General features: G+C 31.7%; 1 protein-coding gene across 1 annotated transcript; it reads left to right on the top strand.

Annotated features, from left to right (window-relative positions):
* The first annotated feature begins 7,443 nt into the window (after positions 1–7,443).
* LOC124835002 (choice-of-anchor C domain protein, putative (Protein of unknown function, DUF642)) lies at positions 7,444–12,661 on the top strand. The gene is made up of 3 exons (XM_047309846.2): positions 7,444–7,615; positions 11,301–11,798; positions 11,888–12,661. The coding sequence occupies exons 1-3, from the start codon at positions 7,525–7,527 to the stop codon at positions 12,478–12,480; spliced, it is 1,182 nt and encodes a 393-aa protein (XP_047165802.1). The 5' UTR covers positions 7,444–7,524; the 3' UTR covers positions 12,481–12,661.
* The last annotated feature ends 3,026 nt before the right edge of the window (positions 12,662–15,687 follow it).

The following is a 15,687-nucleotide window of genomic DNA, read 5'->3' as shown; positions in this document are numbered from 1 at the left end:
ACTTAAAATATATTAATTTTATAGTGAACTTAAAGTTTTTATTAACGTTAAATACTTTAATTTTATAAAAACTGGTGCACTACTTGTTTTCGTTGATAACAAAAAATAATAAAATTATTATTATTATTATTAAAAATAAATTTAAATATTTTTTATAATTTTATTGTAAGTCACTTTTATTTTTTTTAGATAATATTTTATTATAAATAGTTACTTTAATACTCAATACCACCAATTCATCACTTTCCTACCCAACATTTTTAAAGTCGATAATTAGTCCCAAAAACTAAATCAGAAATGACAATACCATCAAGTGACACATATTGAACACCATAACAAGAGAAAAAATTCAACCTTTCAACAAAAATTACCAGACCCATAACCATTTCTGTAGCAATGTAACACCAACCCACAAAAAACATTTCGTTGGATCCACACCTACAAAATCACTTTCCACACAGAAAGAACCGAAAATTTGAACACACGGGGATTGTGGAAAATCTAGTGAACCCAAAATAGAAATGAAGAAATATGGTAATGATTTTCTTTACAAAGTATCGAAATCCAGATTGAAAGATGGTGATGATTTTCTTTAGAGGGTAATAGAATTTGATGATTTCGTATAATAAATGAAAGAATAAAGCAGTTTGGTATTATTTTTACTTTAGATTCTTGTTCGTTGTTAATGTGCAAACTCTCTTGTTTCCCATGCTCAGAAATGAGAAGCTCCTTTCCTATTGCTTGCTTTGGTTTCTTGCAAAAAAACACATCATATTCATGCTCCTTTTTTTTTGAAAAAAATTAAATTAACTCATAAAATTAATTTTTTTTTCATGTAATAACATGTGTCATGTGTGATGTATAATTTTAGTGAAACATTGGTTGTAACATCATATAAAATTTAACGTGTGTGGTATATATAGATATATATAAGTAAAATGAATTAAATCCATTGTTTAAAATCAGAAGACTGAACAAAATAAAAGTTTTCCAATTCTAAAAACACCGAAAAAAACATCTTTAACTCATAAAAATATATTAGACATGAGTTTCATTTCTCCTCTTATTATAAAAAATTTTAAAAGATTCAACTTTTTACAAAAGATAAAACAAAAATGATAGAGTAACCACATCTAAAAAAATACCCAACAAAAATTCTTGAACATTGATTATGAGTGCATCAAATTGGAATTAATAACACTAGAAAAATTGATATTATTTCATCAAAATTCGTTGTTAAATAAAAATGATTAATAAATTATTGACAGAAACAAGTCTTTTAACAAAATTTTCATAAGTAAATTTTATCGACGAAATTGTTGTTTCGATGGTAATTTTTGACAAAAAAATCGTCGATAAATATCAGAAACTGATTCATCTTCTTCCTTCTTCCTCATTCCTCATTCCTCTTTCCTCTTTCCTCTTTCCTCTTCCTCCATCTTCCATCTTCCACCAATTTTCATATTCATTTTCATTTTTTTCATGAACCCAACACTCACAATCTCAATCAATATAACACAATAGAAACAAACCATATTATATAATTATTGCATAGACACAGACAAGCCAAAAAAAAATGTAACGATGAATTAACATTTACAACACATATAATAAAGCTAATAACTCATTCTCGTAAAGTTCATCGTACAATGTTAATTACATCAATTTCAATTAATTTATCAACAATGCTTTTATTCATCATTCTCTGTCTATTCAAAATACAATACTAGACTTTAGAATTGATATAATAACTGATTTCAGCAAAGTTTACCTTAGTTTTTTTCAGTTCAGTTTTAATCAAAGGAAAGAAGTTAAAAACATTGTCATGGTAGCAACAAAAAAGCACTGTAACCTGAGAAGGAGTGAAATAAAATTTAAGAAGAATTACACATATAATGCATTAGAAACTTTTTGAAAAAGAAAGGAAAGCATGGCTTGGTTTTCTTTTTCACCATACACCAAAACGTATACAATTAAAAGCAAATCGAAACATTTTACATCTTCTCCCACCAGTATAAATTCTCTAACATAACTTAATTGTTAGTCACTATCTCCACACCCTCGTCAACACGTTTATATTACTACACCAACTCAATTTCATTAATATCATATTCTTTTTATATTTATTTAATTCATCTTATTTTATCTATTTCATTTTAATTCTACAAATTCGTATTTTATTTTTCATAGCATATTCATAATATCTTTACCACACCATACATCTTACTAATTTTTCGAATCTTACTATAATAATTACTATGACATTTTTTATAATCTTTAAAATTTAACATAGAACAGAAAAAATAAGATAAAGAAATGATTCGCACTTTAAATTTATTTGTAAAAGTCCAAACAAATATAACATAATTAATTATTATATTATAATACATTAAGATTTTGTAAAATTCAGATATTTTTCAAAATAGAGTTAAACCAAACTTTTAAAAAAATCAAATATATTAAATATAAAAAAAATGTTTTTTATTTACCTATCATTTTATATATATGAAAAAAATAATTGGAGCGAATAGCAGTTGTATATATATAAATGAAGTTCATCTGTACTCTGAAATTTTCTATCGTCACTTCTGCATTTTTTTAATTGTTGGGTCATCACTGTCGCATTTCTGAATTCACATTTCATCACTTCTGCATTTTTTACATTTTCCAGAGGCTTATTAATTTAGTAATAATAATTTTTTAATTAATTTCATAAATCTATCATGTGAAATTTAGAATCAAAATTTTATGAATAAATTTATAAAAAGAAAACATAACAGGATAATCCGTTACAGTAGTAGAAAAACCCAATAAAACAATATAATCAGTAACGGAAGAAAAAGATTTTAAATATAGATACAAATATAGATTATAAATTAAGGTCACATTTGCACTTCTTGCACATGGATTGTTTGTTTTATTTTGGTGAAAGTTTTTGAGAAGGTTTTATTCAAAATGGAGCTTTTGAAAAAAATTATCCAGAAAGATTGATATGCAGAGTTTTCTCTAGCTGTGTTATAGTTGATGTACTAACCTATTTATTGTTATTTTGATCATTACTTATATCAACATTTATAGGTAATATAACTTATATGATACTTGAATAAATTGATGTATCAACAATATAATAATATAAACCTTTCAAAGAATTAATTTTGTAAATTTATCTCATAACTTTTATCATTAAGAACTTGCCCCAAAGAATTAGGAGAACTCATTGTATAACCGCAAGATATCTCGGAGTAATAGCGAGATACCAAGTTCATTTATCATTGTTAATCACCTTCTGTTACAAAAAATAACCTATAACAAAATAGAACCATAATATCGCGAAACAAATAAACTCTTAAATTGCAAGCATTTTGCGAACATCTCATATTCACACCACTCCAAGAGCCATCACGAATCAAAGACACGAAAACCCTCTATCATAAAATCAAAGAAGTTGGGAAGAAGATGAGATGATAGGATAACCACACTAAAAAAACGAAATAGCTCGTTGATTTATGTTCACGTGAACATCTCATTAACGATTTAAACATCTTCAAAATAAATGATCAAATTTAATAAAAATTAGGTTTAATCTTTTCAAACATCCTTATTTCTGTAGGATCGTCAAGTAGGTACTCGTATTGTAAATGTTCTCGATTAGGTTCCTTATTATGAAAAATTGAATCAATTTAGGCCTTACCGTTAGTTCCATACTAACATCGTTAAAGGGGTGACACGTGTCAGTTCGTCGTTTTTTTGAATTTTTTAATTATATTTTTATTATTTTTATTTTTATTTTTATTTTTTATTTTTTTAAAAGTAAAATTTAAAAATGCCACGTGTCAAACTGATAGTGTGCCACGTGACAATGGCAGTGTGACATGGCACTGACAGTGCCACATGTCATTGTCAGGCCACATGTCATTGCATTAGTCTCAATTTTGTCCCTGTATTTTTATTATGATGCAATTTGATCCCTGTATTTTTATTTTGTCTCAATTTAGTCTTAATTTTAAAAATTAAACAATTTTTTCCCTCCTCAAATTCAAACAAAATTTAAATTGTATATATTTAAATAACATAACATAACACCAGCATGTTATGTCACTCTTTTTTTTAAACCCTTATAGCATAACATAACATAACACCTGTATTTTTAAACTCTTTTTTTAAATTGTATATATTTAAATTTTCCCTCCTTAATTTTAACTCTTTTTTTTAAATTGTATATATTTAAATTAAACTCTTTTTTTTAATTTGTATATATTTAAATATATATCTTTTGTATATATTTAAACAAAATTTGTTAAGATTTATATACAATTTAAACTTTGTTTGAATTTGAGGAGGGAAAAATTGTTTAATTTTTAAAATTAAGACTAAATTGAGACAAAATAAAAATACAGGGATCAAATTGCAACATAATAAAAATACAGGGACCAAATTGAGACTAATGCAATGACACGTGGCTTGACGATGACATGTGGCACTGTCAGTGTCATATCACAGTGTCATTGCCAGGTGACACACTATCAGTTTGACACGTGGCATTTTTAAAATTTACTTTTAAAAAAATAAAAAATAAAAATAAAAATAAAAATAAAAATAATAAAAATATAATTAAAAAATTCAAAAAAACCACGAACTGACACATGTCACCCCCTTTAACGGTGTTAGTATGGAACTAACGGTAAGGCCTAAATTGATTCAATTTTTCATAATAAGGGACCTAATCGAGAACATTTACAATACGAGGACCGACTTGAGACGATACTACAGAAATAGGGATGTTCGAAAGGATTAAACCTAAAAATTACAAAAAAATTGTATCACTTTAAACAACGAAAAAAGTGGATAACCACTTTAAATAAATATGATAAATATAATGACCAAAATAGATATAAACCTTTTCAAATAAACTCAATATTTTACACACAAAAATCTATTTTTAAACTTTTATTTTATTTCATTTATTATTCATGTTGGTTATGTTCTAAATAATTATTTTTCAATTCTAAATGCTACCCTTTATTTTATTTTTTTCTAATTTTATATGCTAAAATTTTACTTAAGAAAAAACAGATATTTCCTTTGATAAATATTAAAAAATAAAATAAAATAGTAAAAAATAAAGAAAATAAAATTGATAGTTTGAAATTTTAAGCTAAGTTGTTATTTGCATGCTTGATTATTGTTCCAATTTCATCAAACTAAAATTTATTAAACCACTTTTTTTTTTCAGAGAAAACGACAAATGGAAAAGAAAAATATACACTAATAAAATATTTTAGTAGAAAAAAAATATGAAACAAAAAATATAATTAAAATTTAAAATTAGAGATATAACAATTATTTATTTTTAGTGATAAAACTTTACCATTAAAAAATAAGTAAGAATAAAAATGTTAAAAAAGTACATTTTTTAAGATGATAATGGTTATATCACCTTGGTTTTTGGGCTTACAGTTGGACAGTAAGATCAAGTGTTCCCAGACGATTCTCGTGATGAACCTAATAAATAGGACCGTATATATAGCCCATACTGCCTACAACATCAAACTTTTGAAGCCCACAACCTATTATCACAAGCTTTGAATTAACTTTTTATAATTGGAAAATTGTAATTTTGATATTTTTAATTATTGGAAAATTGAAGAAAAGTATTTACAAATTATTTTCATTATGTACTTCTAAGTTATATAAAACTTTCTGTGTAGCGAAAGAGTAATAAGAAATTATAAAATATAGTTCCTGAATATTAATCATAGTAGAAATTACATTTTTTTCATACTCTTAAAGACAATTTCAGAAACAAACATTATGCCCACGGTTCCTTGGTCAGTGCTTTTAAGACAAAAAGTCAAGCATGACATGCAGACAGTGAGACTTTTTGTAATCAATTTGAAATATTCCAAGATTAAATAAAACTACCGAAGAAAAAAAACTAATCATATATTGAAAAATCCTCATATTATAATTTAGAATAACAATATGGACAACATTTGCTGTAAACTTAAGTAGAAAAAAATTATATATGTTTCGGTTATAGAGGTGAATTACCAAACTCCTTCATAATTTTGTCTTCTAGTCATTCGGTCTCGTTCTAAATTGATGTCAAAGTCAGTAAGTCAGTGTGTGAACCGTTCGACAATTCAATAGAATAATAATAAATGTACAGTAAATCTAACGTACTTATCACTTACCTTTCACATCTATTTATAGTTTTTGCTATGAGTTTGAGATCAGTGAAAAGTTAATCACGATCCAGTTTTAGTCAAATAATTCTAATCACTGCTTACCTTGATCACGGTCTTAATGACTCAAATAACCTACCGGACGGTTATTCTATCACCATCTAGTTAAGCTGATTTTGTGTAATCTTTCTTGTCCGGTCCATATGGTACAATATCAATATTAACATATATTTAGTGTAATATTTAAGAAATTGTTATATTTTAGAGCAGTTGAAATCACTATTATTTTAAAAAGCTATCAATTTGAAAAATTTACAAAATGCTTCTCATTTCCTTTTATTCAACCAATGACCACGAAACAAAATCATATTTTATTTTATTACCTCGATGCAAATGGTTGAAGTTCTAATATATATATATATATATAAACAATTATATGAATAATTGACTTGTATGGATAAAAAATATTTGGATTATCTTCTCGAAATTTTAATCTCTGAAAAGTCTCAAAATGATGAAGTAGCTTCATAATAAATCACCAATCATCGTGACATATCATATCAAAAGCCGCAATCACGAGATACAGCAGAATACCTATACCTATAGGAAAAAAACATATTTGCTTTTTTTCACATGTATTTATAAAATTCTCTTTTGTCTCTTTTTCCATCTGGATAAACACGAAGTGAGATTTTTTTTTTTCATTTCTTTTATATTCTATTTATGCAAACAATATATGTATATATTTATTTGTTAATTTTTACTCTTTCTCAAGACAAACTTTTTCACCCAAAATCGAATTGTTTAGAATATTTGTAATTATTATAATTATAATAAACTCACGGGATATACGATAGTATGAACACTGTATGTACCAAATATATACTTACATATAAATATCGTCGTGTGGCGTCATACGGCGGTGGAAATTAAGGGTCCCACCGGAGACCGGGGTCTCAGAACCCGTAAAAAATACACCCTGTACCCTACATAAAATAAAATATATACTATTTTACCAACGCAACTTAATAAATAACATTCTATAACAACACCATTACCTATATTCAGAGAGCAAGAAAAAAAACCAAAATCGTGTTCACACTGCAGATGAGAAGAAATTTATGTGAAATACAGTACCAATAATTATTAAAAGAAACTTTATTTTAATAAAGTACTAGTTTTAACCTAAGCAAAAAGGAAAAAAGTGGACCTTGGTACTGTTGAGAATCTTGGATATAAAGACACACTCTGCCTTGCACTTCTCAAAAAAACAGAGTGGTAGTACCCTCTACACGTATCGGAGAGAGAAAAGAAAGAATTTTTCTGGGCGTGCAGATACATGGCTCGGAGCTCCACAAGAATGAAATGGGTCTCCATCTTCGCACTTCTAACCCTTTCCCACTTGCCTCTCACAACCTTCGCAGAAGATGGTAATGTCCCTCTTCCTCCTACCTCACTTTCACTTCTGCTACTTTTCAACTTTTCCTCTTCTTCATGACCCGAGATCTGATATTTCGCTAGCTGCTTTTGCAATTGTTGTTTGGTATAGATATTCTTCATTTAGTGTAAACTTCTCTATGGTTTTGGTGGGTTTGTAGTTACCTTCCCAATGCGTGCTACAAAGATGAAATGTCTGTAATTGCTGTATAATGCTTTCTGGGTCGGGGTGGGGCAATTTCTGGGTGTTGTTTTCGTCGGTAATTCTGTTACCGTTTTTATGTTCTTGAGTTCAACATTAAGAATGTGCCAGTTATTGAAAGAGGAGAGTGAATCTGTTGATTCAAACTTAGGAACAGATTCCCTTGTGTTTAACATGTTCGCAACTTCAATAACTTAGCATAGCTGTACTGTGTTTAAGGTGTTTCACATCTAAGTGAAGTGAACTTAATGTTCACATTACTACGGTCATGATTTTCAACACCGAAGGCCCACCTTCCTCTTTGTTGTGACAAGTTGTTTTTTCTTGCTAGCTATCATCACTTTCATGACCAATCTTATTTTAATTTCATTTTTCATTTTCTAAAGGGAGCTTCTACTTTTTAGTCATATCCCTACTAATCTTTCTCTACAGTCCGTGATGGCAGGAATGTTAGTTAAAGTTATACCCAATGATGGAATGTAACAAAAGAAAAACTTTGACGGCAAAATATTGCATTGGGTGTTCTGAAAGCTAAGGTGTTATATGCTTCTAATACATAATCTTTAAACTACAGATACCAGAAAAGAAAGTATTTTTCAAATACAAACTTAAAACTTTTATTAAAACCGCTTTAATCCTTTATCTTGGTGTTTCTTTTAGTTGAGCATTGTATGATTGGTGATAGGAATCTGATGGATATAGTAATGAAGTGAAGATTAGGTAACATTTAAGCTTATTAAATTACAATAACCGACTCTATAGTACCAAATAAAAAGTCTTGATTGCTTACGATCCTTTTTGGGGCAGGGGGTACAAGCTGGTATTGTGACATATAGATATCTAAATCCACCGCAAAACATCACATCGTTCAATTATGGACGCATAGTAGCATGTAAGACCGAAAACTAGCATTGCAAATAGAAAAAGGTGCCTAAAAAATATAAGATGAAACTAGGTAGTGTTTTGTTATAGTTGGAGAAGGAAAATGATGACCAGCGTAGTAGAGATGGACTAAAGAAGAAGTTGGGTCCGAAGAGTGAGAGGTTTTACTAATGGTTGTTGTTGGCCTAGGGATGCGAAATGACCGAATTGACACATTGTTTCCGCCTCCCAATACACGCTTTTTTCCTCCAATCTTGACCAAAGTGCAAGGACCTTTCCGTAAAGGACGCTACCAACAAAATTACTTTTACTTCTATTATTGTCGTGTAGGTCGCTATCTTCCACCATTCCCATGCTAAGTTAAATAATAAAAGACACAGTAAGAAATAGAACTGCTTTTTTTCGTACCCCTTTGGTCAGAGTGAAAGGATTGCGGAGCCTATAGTGAGTGGCAGCATGCGTTAGGACCCACACGCCCCTGCTGCTGCTTAAGCTTTCAACTGGATTCAATTACTTGTTAAGTGTCTGATATTTTTGTAAATCACAAAGATTGAACGTGTTCCTTATAGAATTTGATGGCGGTCATAAAGAAATGATTATAACGATTATATGATATAACTTTTCGATGGGACCATACATCAATTTGTTCCATGTCAACATCGTTTTCTGTCGTTTTTGCTGCCTTCAACCTCCTCGTCCCCATGGCTAGTTGTCATACTTACTCATTTTGAGACCCTTTTGAGTGGTAGCTTATTCTCATCCATTTTTTTGTTACTATTTGAGTCATTGTGTGCTTCTAAGCTACTTCGCAAGTTGGCATTTTTGAAAGTTTTCCCCTTCTTTTGTTGTTCCGATGTGGGCTTTCACATTCTTGAGGTCCATTCTTTGATGAGGCAATCCTTATTATAGTGAGAGCCTATTGTGTTTTTATATTTGAGTTGGTGCTATTGTTGTGAAAAACATAAATGCAGGGACGGGACCAGATATAAATTAGAAAGTATGGTATGGGTAAGTTGCAATCACTGCGAAACGACGCAGATACTTGTTACATTCTAGCTCAACATAAATCTTAATTTGCATTTCATTGCATTGCGTTTGGTTGGAACTTGGAATTACCTGTGGGATGGGGTGGGAGCATGTGCTTTTGAATACACTTTGACAATCCGGCTCTTACCTGTTGAAAATGCCTCGAGAGCAACATGTGGCCCCATACCATACTAATCGCAATTGCTTTTTATCACCTTAAAATAAATTATGCTTATGTTATGCTTGATGCTTTGCTTGCTTCAAACACGAATGGGCCATGGCTTATGCTATTGTTTGGATGTTCTTTATTTAAATATTTTTTCACTTTACCACTTAAACGTACTTAATGATAACGCTACTTTTCGTCTACTGTGCCATGTCTCAGAGAGTGATAAGAGGGGGGCGGGATAGGTTTTCAATCTTTTTATAAAGTTGTTAAGGAAAACGAATGATGCTAGGATTGATTTTGGAGGAACCTCGAATTATTTGAATTTGAAATGTAATCTTGCTGAGGTATAATCTGTTTTGGGTCCCATGAATTAACCTTTTAACGTTACTTTTTTTTATGTTATTTTTGTAAGTATTAAGAATGATATTGGCATTAACTCAACTTGAACCTTAGCTTAAGCGAAAAGATTGCACAAATCATTAAAAGGGTTGTTTCTTTTAATACCCAACAATAGTAAATTTTAATAACTTCTGAGACAATTTTTTTTTTTTTAACTGAAGAAGAGTAAATCTAAGGGGAAATTCTTTTCAAAGCTATATTCAGAAAGCATCAGTACATGTTGGAAGCAGTAAAAAACATCGAATCAATTTACCAATAGTTATAAAAGATATGTATACCATAACATCGTGTGCCCGTCCTTTTTAACTTTTCAACGCAGTTGATTGTTACCATATGGTAATTTCCATTTTGGAAATATGTTAGATAGGACTTAAGAACTGACCAGTGGGTGATAGGATTGGTTTAGATGAGTTTTGTTGTTAATGTAAGAAAGTAATTCTTTTTTATTTTTAGCTTAAAATAAATTAAAAAAACGTTATTAAAACGTGAGATTATTTTTATTTTATATCTTATTTTTAAAATATAGCATAAGTTAGTACTTTCTGTTATTTTCATTATTTTTTATGTCCGTTTTTTAAAATGAAATCAATATTTGTTATCCACAAAATGCATATTTTTTTTCTTCAAATTAAACTTTACACAAACATACCAGTTGATTTTTTGTTAATAATTTTAAACGAAAAACCAACTTTATAACTCACTCGCGAGTGATAATAGATATAAGGCCAACATTATAACTCCAATATTTGATTATTATTGTATAAGAAAAAAAACAGAAACACTAGCTTGATGTAACATTTTAGATTTAAAGAAACTTAAATTTTCAGCACCGAAAATGGAAATACAAATTTAAACGGTTGAAAAATGCAATTAAGATGATAATATGCAATTTAGACGTGTTCTAATATAAATTGTGGATCCAAAAGATAATATGTTTATAAAATGGAAAAGAGTGGTGAGAGGAAAAAGAAAAATAAAGTGAAATGTATTATGCATGCAGGGCTAGTGGCGAATGGAGATTTCGAGGCTACACCATCAAATGGGTTCCCGAACGAGGCGATAGTGGAGGGACCCAGCGAAGTACCTAACTGGAAGTCAAACGGCACCGTTGAGCTAGTGGAGTCAGGGCAAAAACAGGGTGGGATGATCCTCATCGTACCGCAGGGTAGACACGCGGTGAGGCTAGGCAATGACGCTGAGATCAGCCAGGAAGTAACGGTGGAGAAAGGTTCCATTTACTCAGTCACCTTTTGTGCGGCTCGCACGTGCGCCCAGTTGGAGTCCATCAACGTGTCGGTTGCGTCTGCATCGCAAACCATAGACCTCCAGACACTTTACAACGTCCAGGGTTGGAACCCTTACGCCGTTTCTTTCAACGCGGAGGAAGACACTTTTAGGTTAGTGTTTAAGAATCCCGGAATGGAGGATGACCCCACTTGTGGCCCCATCATTGACAGCATTGCCATCAAAAAGCTTTTCACCCCCAAATCCCCCAAAGGTATATATACATACGCAAATATTAAATCAATCACCAATTTTTTCTTTCACGTGATAATAATGTCGGCGCTGTTGTGTTGAGATCTGCAGAAAACGCAGTGATCAATGGCGACTTTGAAGAGGGGCCATGGATGTTTACCAATACTTCACTGGGTGTGTTGCTTCCCACAAATTTGGATGAAGAAACCTCCTCGCTACCCGGTTGGATAGTGGAATCGAACCGTGCCGTCCGCTTCATAGATTCCGATCATTACTCTGTTCCACAAGGCAGAAGAGCCGTCGAGTTGCTCTCCGGAAAGGAAGGCATCATTTCCCAAATGGTTGAGACCAAACCTGACAAACCTTACAGGTTGACCTTCTCATTGGGACATGCTGATGACAAATGCAAGGAGCCTCTTGCTGTGATGGCCTTTGCCGGTGACCAGGCTCAGAACGTTCACTACACTCCCAATTCCAACTCTACCTTCCAAACTGCTAACCTGAATTTCACTGCCAAGGCCGAGAGGACAAGAATCGCCTTTTACAGCATATACTACAACACCAGAAGTGATGACATGAGTTCTCTCTGTGGGCCTGTGGTCGATGATGTCAGGGTCTGGTTTTCTAACTCCGACGGGCTTCGTGGGTTTTCCTTATTCAGGCTTGGGCTTGCGGTTTTGGGTCTTGCTTTGGTTCTTGTGTAAAAGGTTTTTTCTTTTTGCTTTATTTATTGCAACCATGCAGAGTGGGTTACTTTGGGTTGAGGGTGTGGGTAACGGTCCCATTCTGCATCTCAACAATGTTGTATGTGAACTGGCCTTAAGTTTATATGGTTTTTATATAGTTCATGCTACGAAAAATGGAAATGTCTTCTTGGCTCTCTCATTCGTGCTTTTATTAGCTGTGTCTTAGCTGGCCAACACTTTTTCTTAGATATTATTTCTATTGTCTTTTTGGGGTGTGACTACAGTTTGACATTTGAATAAAAAAATATATGAAGATATGATTTATCCCTCCACTTATTTAAAGATGGTAAAATGGGTTAGTAAGTAAGGTCCGTTTAGATTAATTCCAGCCAATAGAACATGTATCGAAAATGTATTGGAAAACTTTATCCATCCAACCTATTAGTAAAAAAAAACAAAATGTTATTTATTTATAAAATTAATATAAAAGACAAGTTTGGTTAAAAACAATTGGTTCAAATTTCATTTGAATATTAATAATAATACTAATAAACATTATTATTTTTTAGGATATTCAAATTAAAAAATAAAGATAGAAGTTAAGGGTAGAAAAACATGGTGATTTGGAAAGTTTGAGTCGGTTTTTCGGTTTGAGTTTGGTATGCAAAAATAGATTGGGTTCGGCTAACCTGTCACTTAAAAACATGGTGATCCGAGCTATTTGAGTCAGATTGACTTTTATAACCTAACTCGCTAAGTTGTTAGGCTTCCCGTCAAAATTGAACTTTCTAAATTGTTAAATGAGTGGTTGAGTTGATGTTAGTTGCGGTTGGGTTGATAACATTCATAAATATATTAAATGATTACTCCTTGATAATGTTGGTTATATGACAAATCTAGTTCATTTTGAGTTGCTTTTATATAATGTTAATGTTTTTTTTACCTACACAAAAGTATAAAATAGTTCATATTTAAACATATCATTAAATTATTTTAGCATTTTAGGTGCATTTGAACAGGATTGAGCACCAAGAGTGATCATAAAAAGTAATACAATTGAACTTTGACAACACATATTAAAGTGAGTATTTTGATAACATGTGAGAGATAAATTGGAGATAACTCAATAAAAAAAATGTTTAATACCTCTTTTGGTCCCTCGAAAGGGGGCCAATGTTCAAATCGGTCCTACCTTTTTTTAGAAGTTCAATGTGGTCCCAACTTTTGTAAAAAGTGTGCAATCAAGTCCTTTTTGGAAACGGCGTTGAGTTTTTAACCGAGCAGCTGACAGGGTGGACTGAAGTTAGCTACGTGGCTGTGTGTGGGTAATACGTGGCTGTGAGAGGGTGATACGTGGCTGTGAGAGGGTAAATGTGATAGTATTACTAAGGTTAAGAAATCAGAAGTTAGGGTTTGAGGAGTTGCAGAGAAATTGGTGTTTGAGATACGAATGACTTCTTCTGAAGGGTGTTCGTCGTGTTCGAGAAGTTGGGGCAAATGATCTTCTCGGTGGTCCCATGGTTGTGGTGTGAGAGGAGGTGGGATAATCCCTACTTGTTACTGTGGTGAGGTGTTTGCAGCGTCTAATAATTCATCTTCTACCTTGTCTTGTTCAACTTCGAAAGTCAATGGTTGTGCATCGAGCTTCTTGAACAAAACGCCAGCGAATAATACACAGACGAAAAGTCTGGTGTTTCTACCGCCGTTGTCTTTGCCGTTTTCTACCCCCAAAAGTGCATCTACGTCTGCATCTGCATCTCCGGCTGATAATAGCGACACCACCAATTAAATAATTGGTGATTTTTCTATGACCAACTACTGTATTTTATTCTTGGATTATTGATGTAATTAATTAAGATATGCTAAGTAAAATTCAGAACAAAACACGTAAATAAATTATGAACATATTTACTCCTTTTTTGTTTTATATTTTTTGGATGAAATATACTTTATGAAACTGAACCAGAAGCTAGTGCATTTGATATTGACTTGTATGAATAAGTCAGTAACTGTGGGTTCCCGATTGGATGCATGCTTTTGCTTTTCAATTGGGGAAAATTAACGTTCTATTTGGAATTTATTATTTAAGTTGTTTTGATTCATGTTTTGATGGGGATGCATAAGTTTAGAAGTTATTGTAGTGTAACTTCTTTATCAAACATAAACCCTAACCTGATTTGTGGTTTCCAATTTCAGTTTCAGATTTGCAGTATCCAATTCGCACTTCAGATTTCAACACACTTCCTCCACGATGGTAAATCCCAAATTACCAATTTCTCTGTAACTCCTCAAACCCTAACTTCTGATTTCTTAACCTCAGTAATATTATCACATTTACCCTCTCACAGCCACGTATCACCCTCTCACAACCACGTATTACCCACACACAGCCACATAGCTAATTTCAGTCCACCCTGTTAGCTGCTCCGTTAAAAACTCAACGTCGTTTCCAAAAAGGACTTCATTGCACACTTTTTACAAAAGTTGGGACCACATTGAACTTCTAAAAAAAGGTAGGACCGATTTGAACATTGGCCCCCTTTCGAGGGACCAAAAGAGGTATTAAACCTAAAAAAAACTAGCTCAAGGATAAATGTCTTACTCTTGTGGAGAGTTCTAGTCATATTCAAAAATAACTTACTATCTTAGCATACATCTTTCATGCCTAAAACTATACATGTAGCATGTGATGTTTGTAGGATTGAATATACTTTAATAACACGATGAATTAATGATTGAATATACTTTAAAAACTGGAAATATTTTGTTAGGTTTAATGTTTCAATAGGTCCCTATTTTTGTCCAGAATTTCAAATAGGTCTCCTTCTTTTTCGTCGTCTCAATTGGGTCCTTATTTTTGTAAAATTAAAACAAATAGAGACTTGCCATCAAATTGGACAAATGCTGTTTAGGAGGCCCTAACGTGGCATGCTGACAATATACTTTTAATTGACGTGATAGTAAAAACCTGGTGGTCGGTCAGCCTGATGGGTGGTCGGCTTGGTGGTGTCAGTTCAATGAAGATTTATGAGAATTGGTATATGAGAAACCAATTCAACGAAGATTTATGACTTGTTATAGCAGTAACATATGACTTGTTTAGTAGTTTACTACCCATGGAATGCTATGAGAATTAGTATATAAATGTTCTCATTATTTAAGCTTTTAAAGAATCCTTTCTATACCATACGGTCTCCTGATACTACCAGGTCGACCGACCACCAG

Source organism: Vigna umbellata, chromosome 5 (genome assembly GCF_029865625.1).
Source record: "Vigna umbellata cultivar VRB3 chromosome 5, Vumbellata_1.0, whole genome shotgun sequence".
Classification (NCBI taxonomy): Eukaryota; Viridiplantae; Streptophyta; class Magnoliopsida; order Fabales; family Fabaceae; genus Vigna; species Vigna umbellata.
This window is presented reverse-complemented; position numbering and strand designations above follow the sequence as displayed.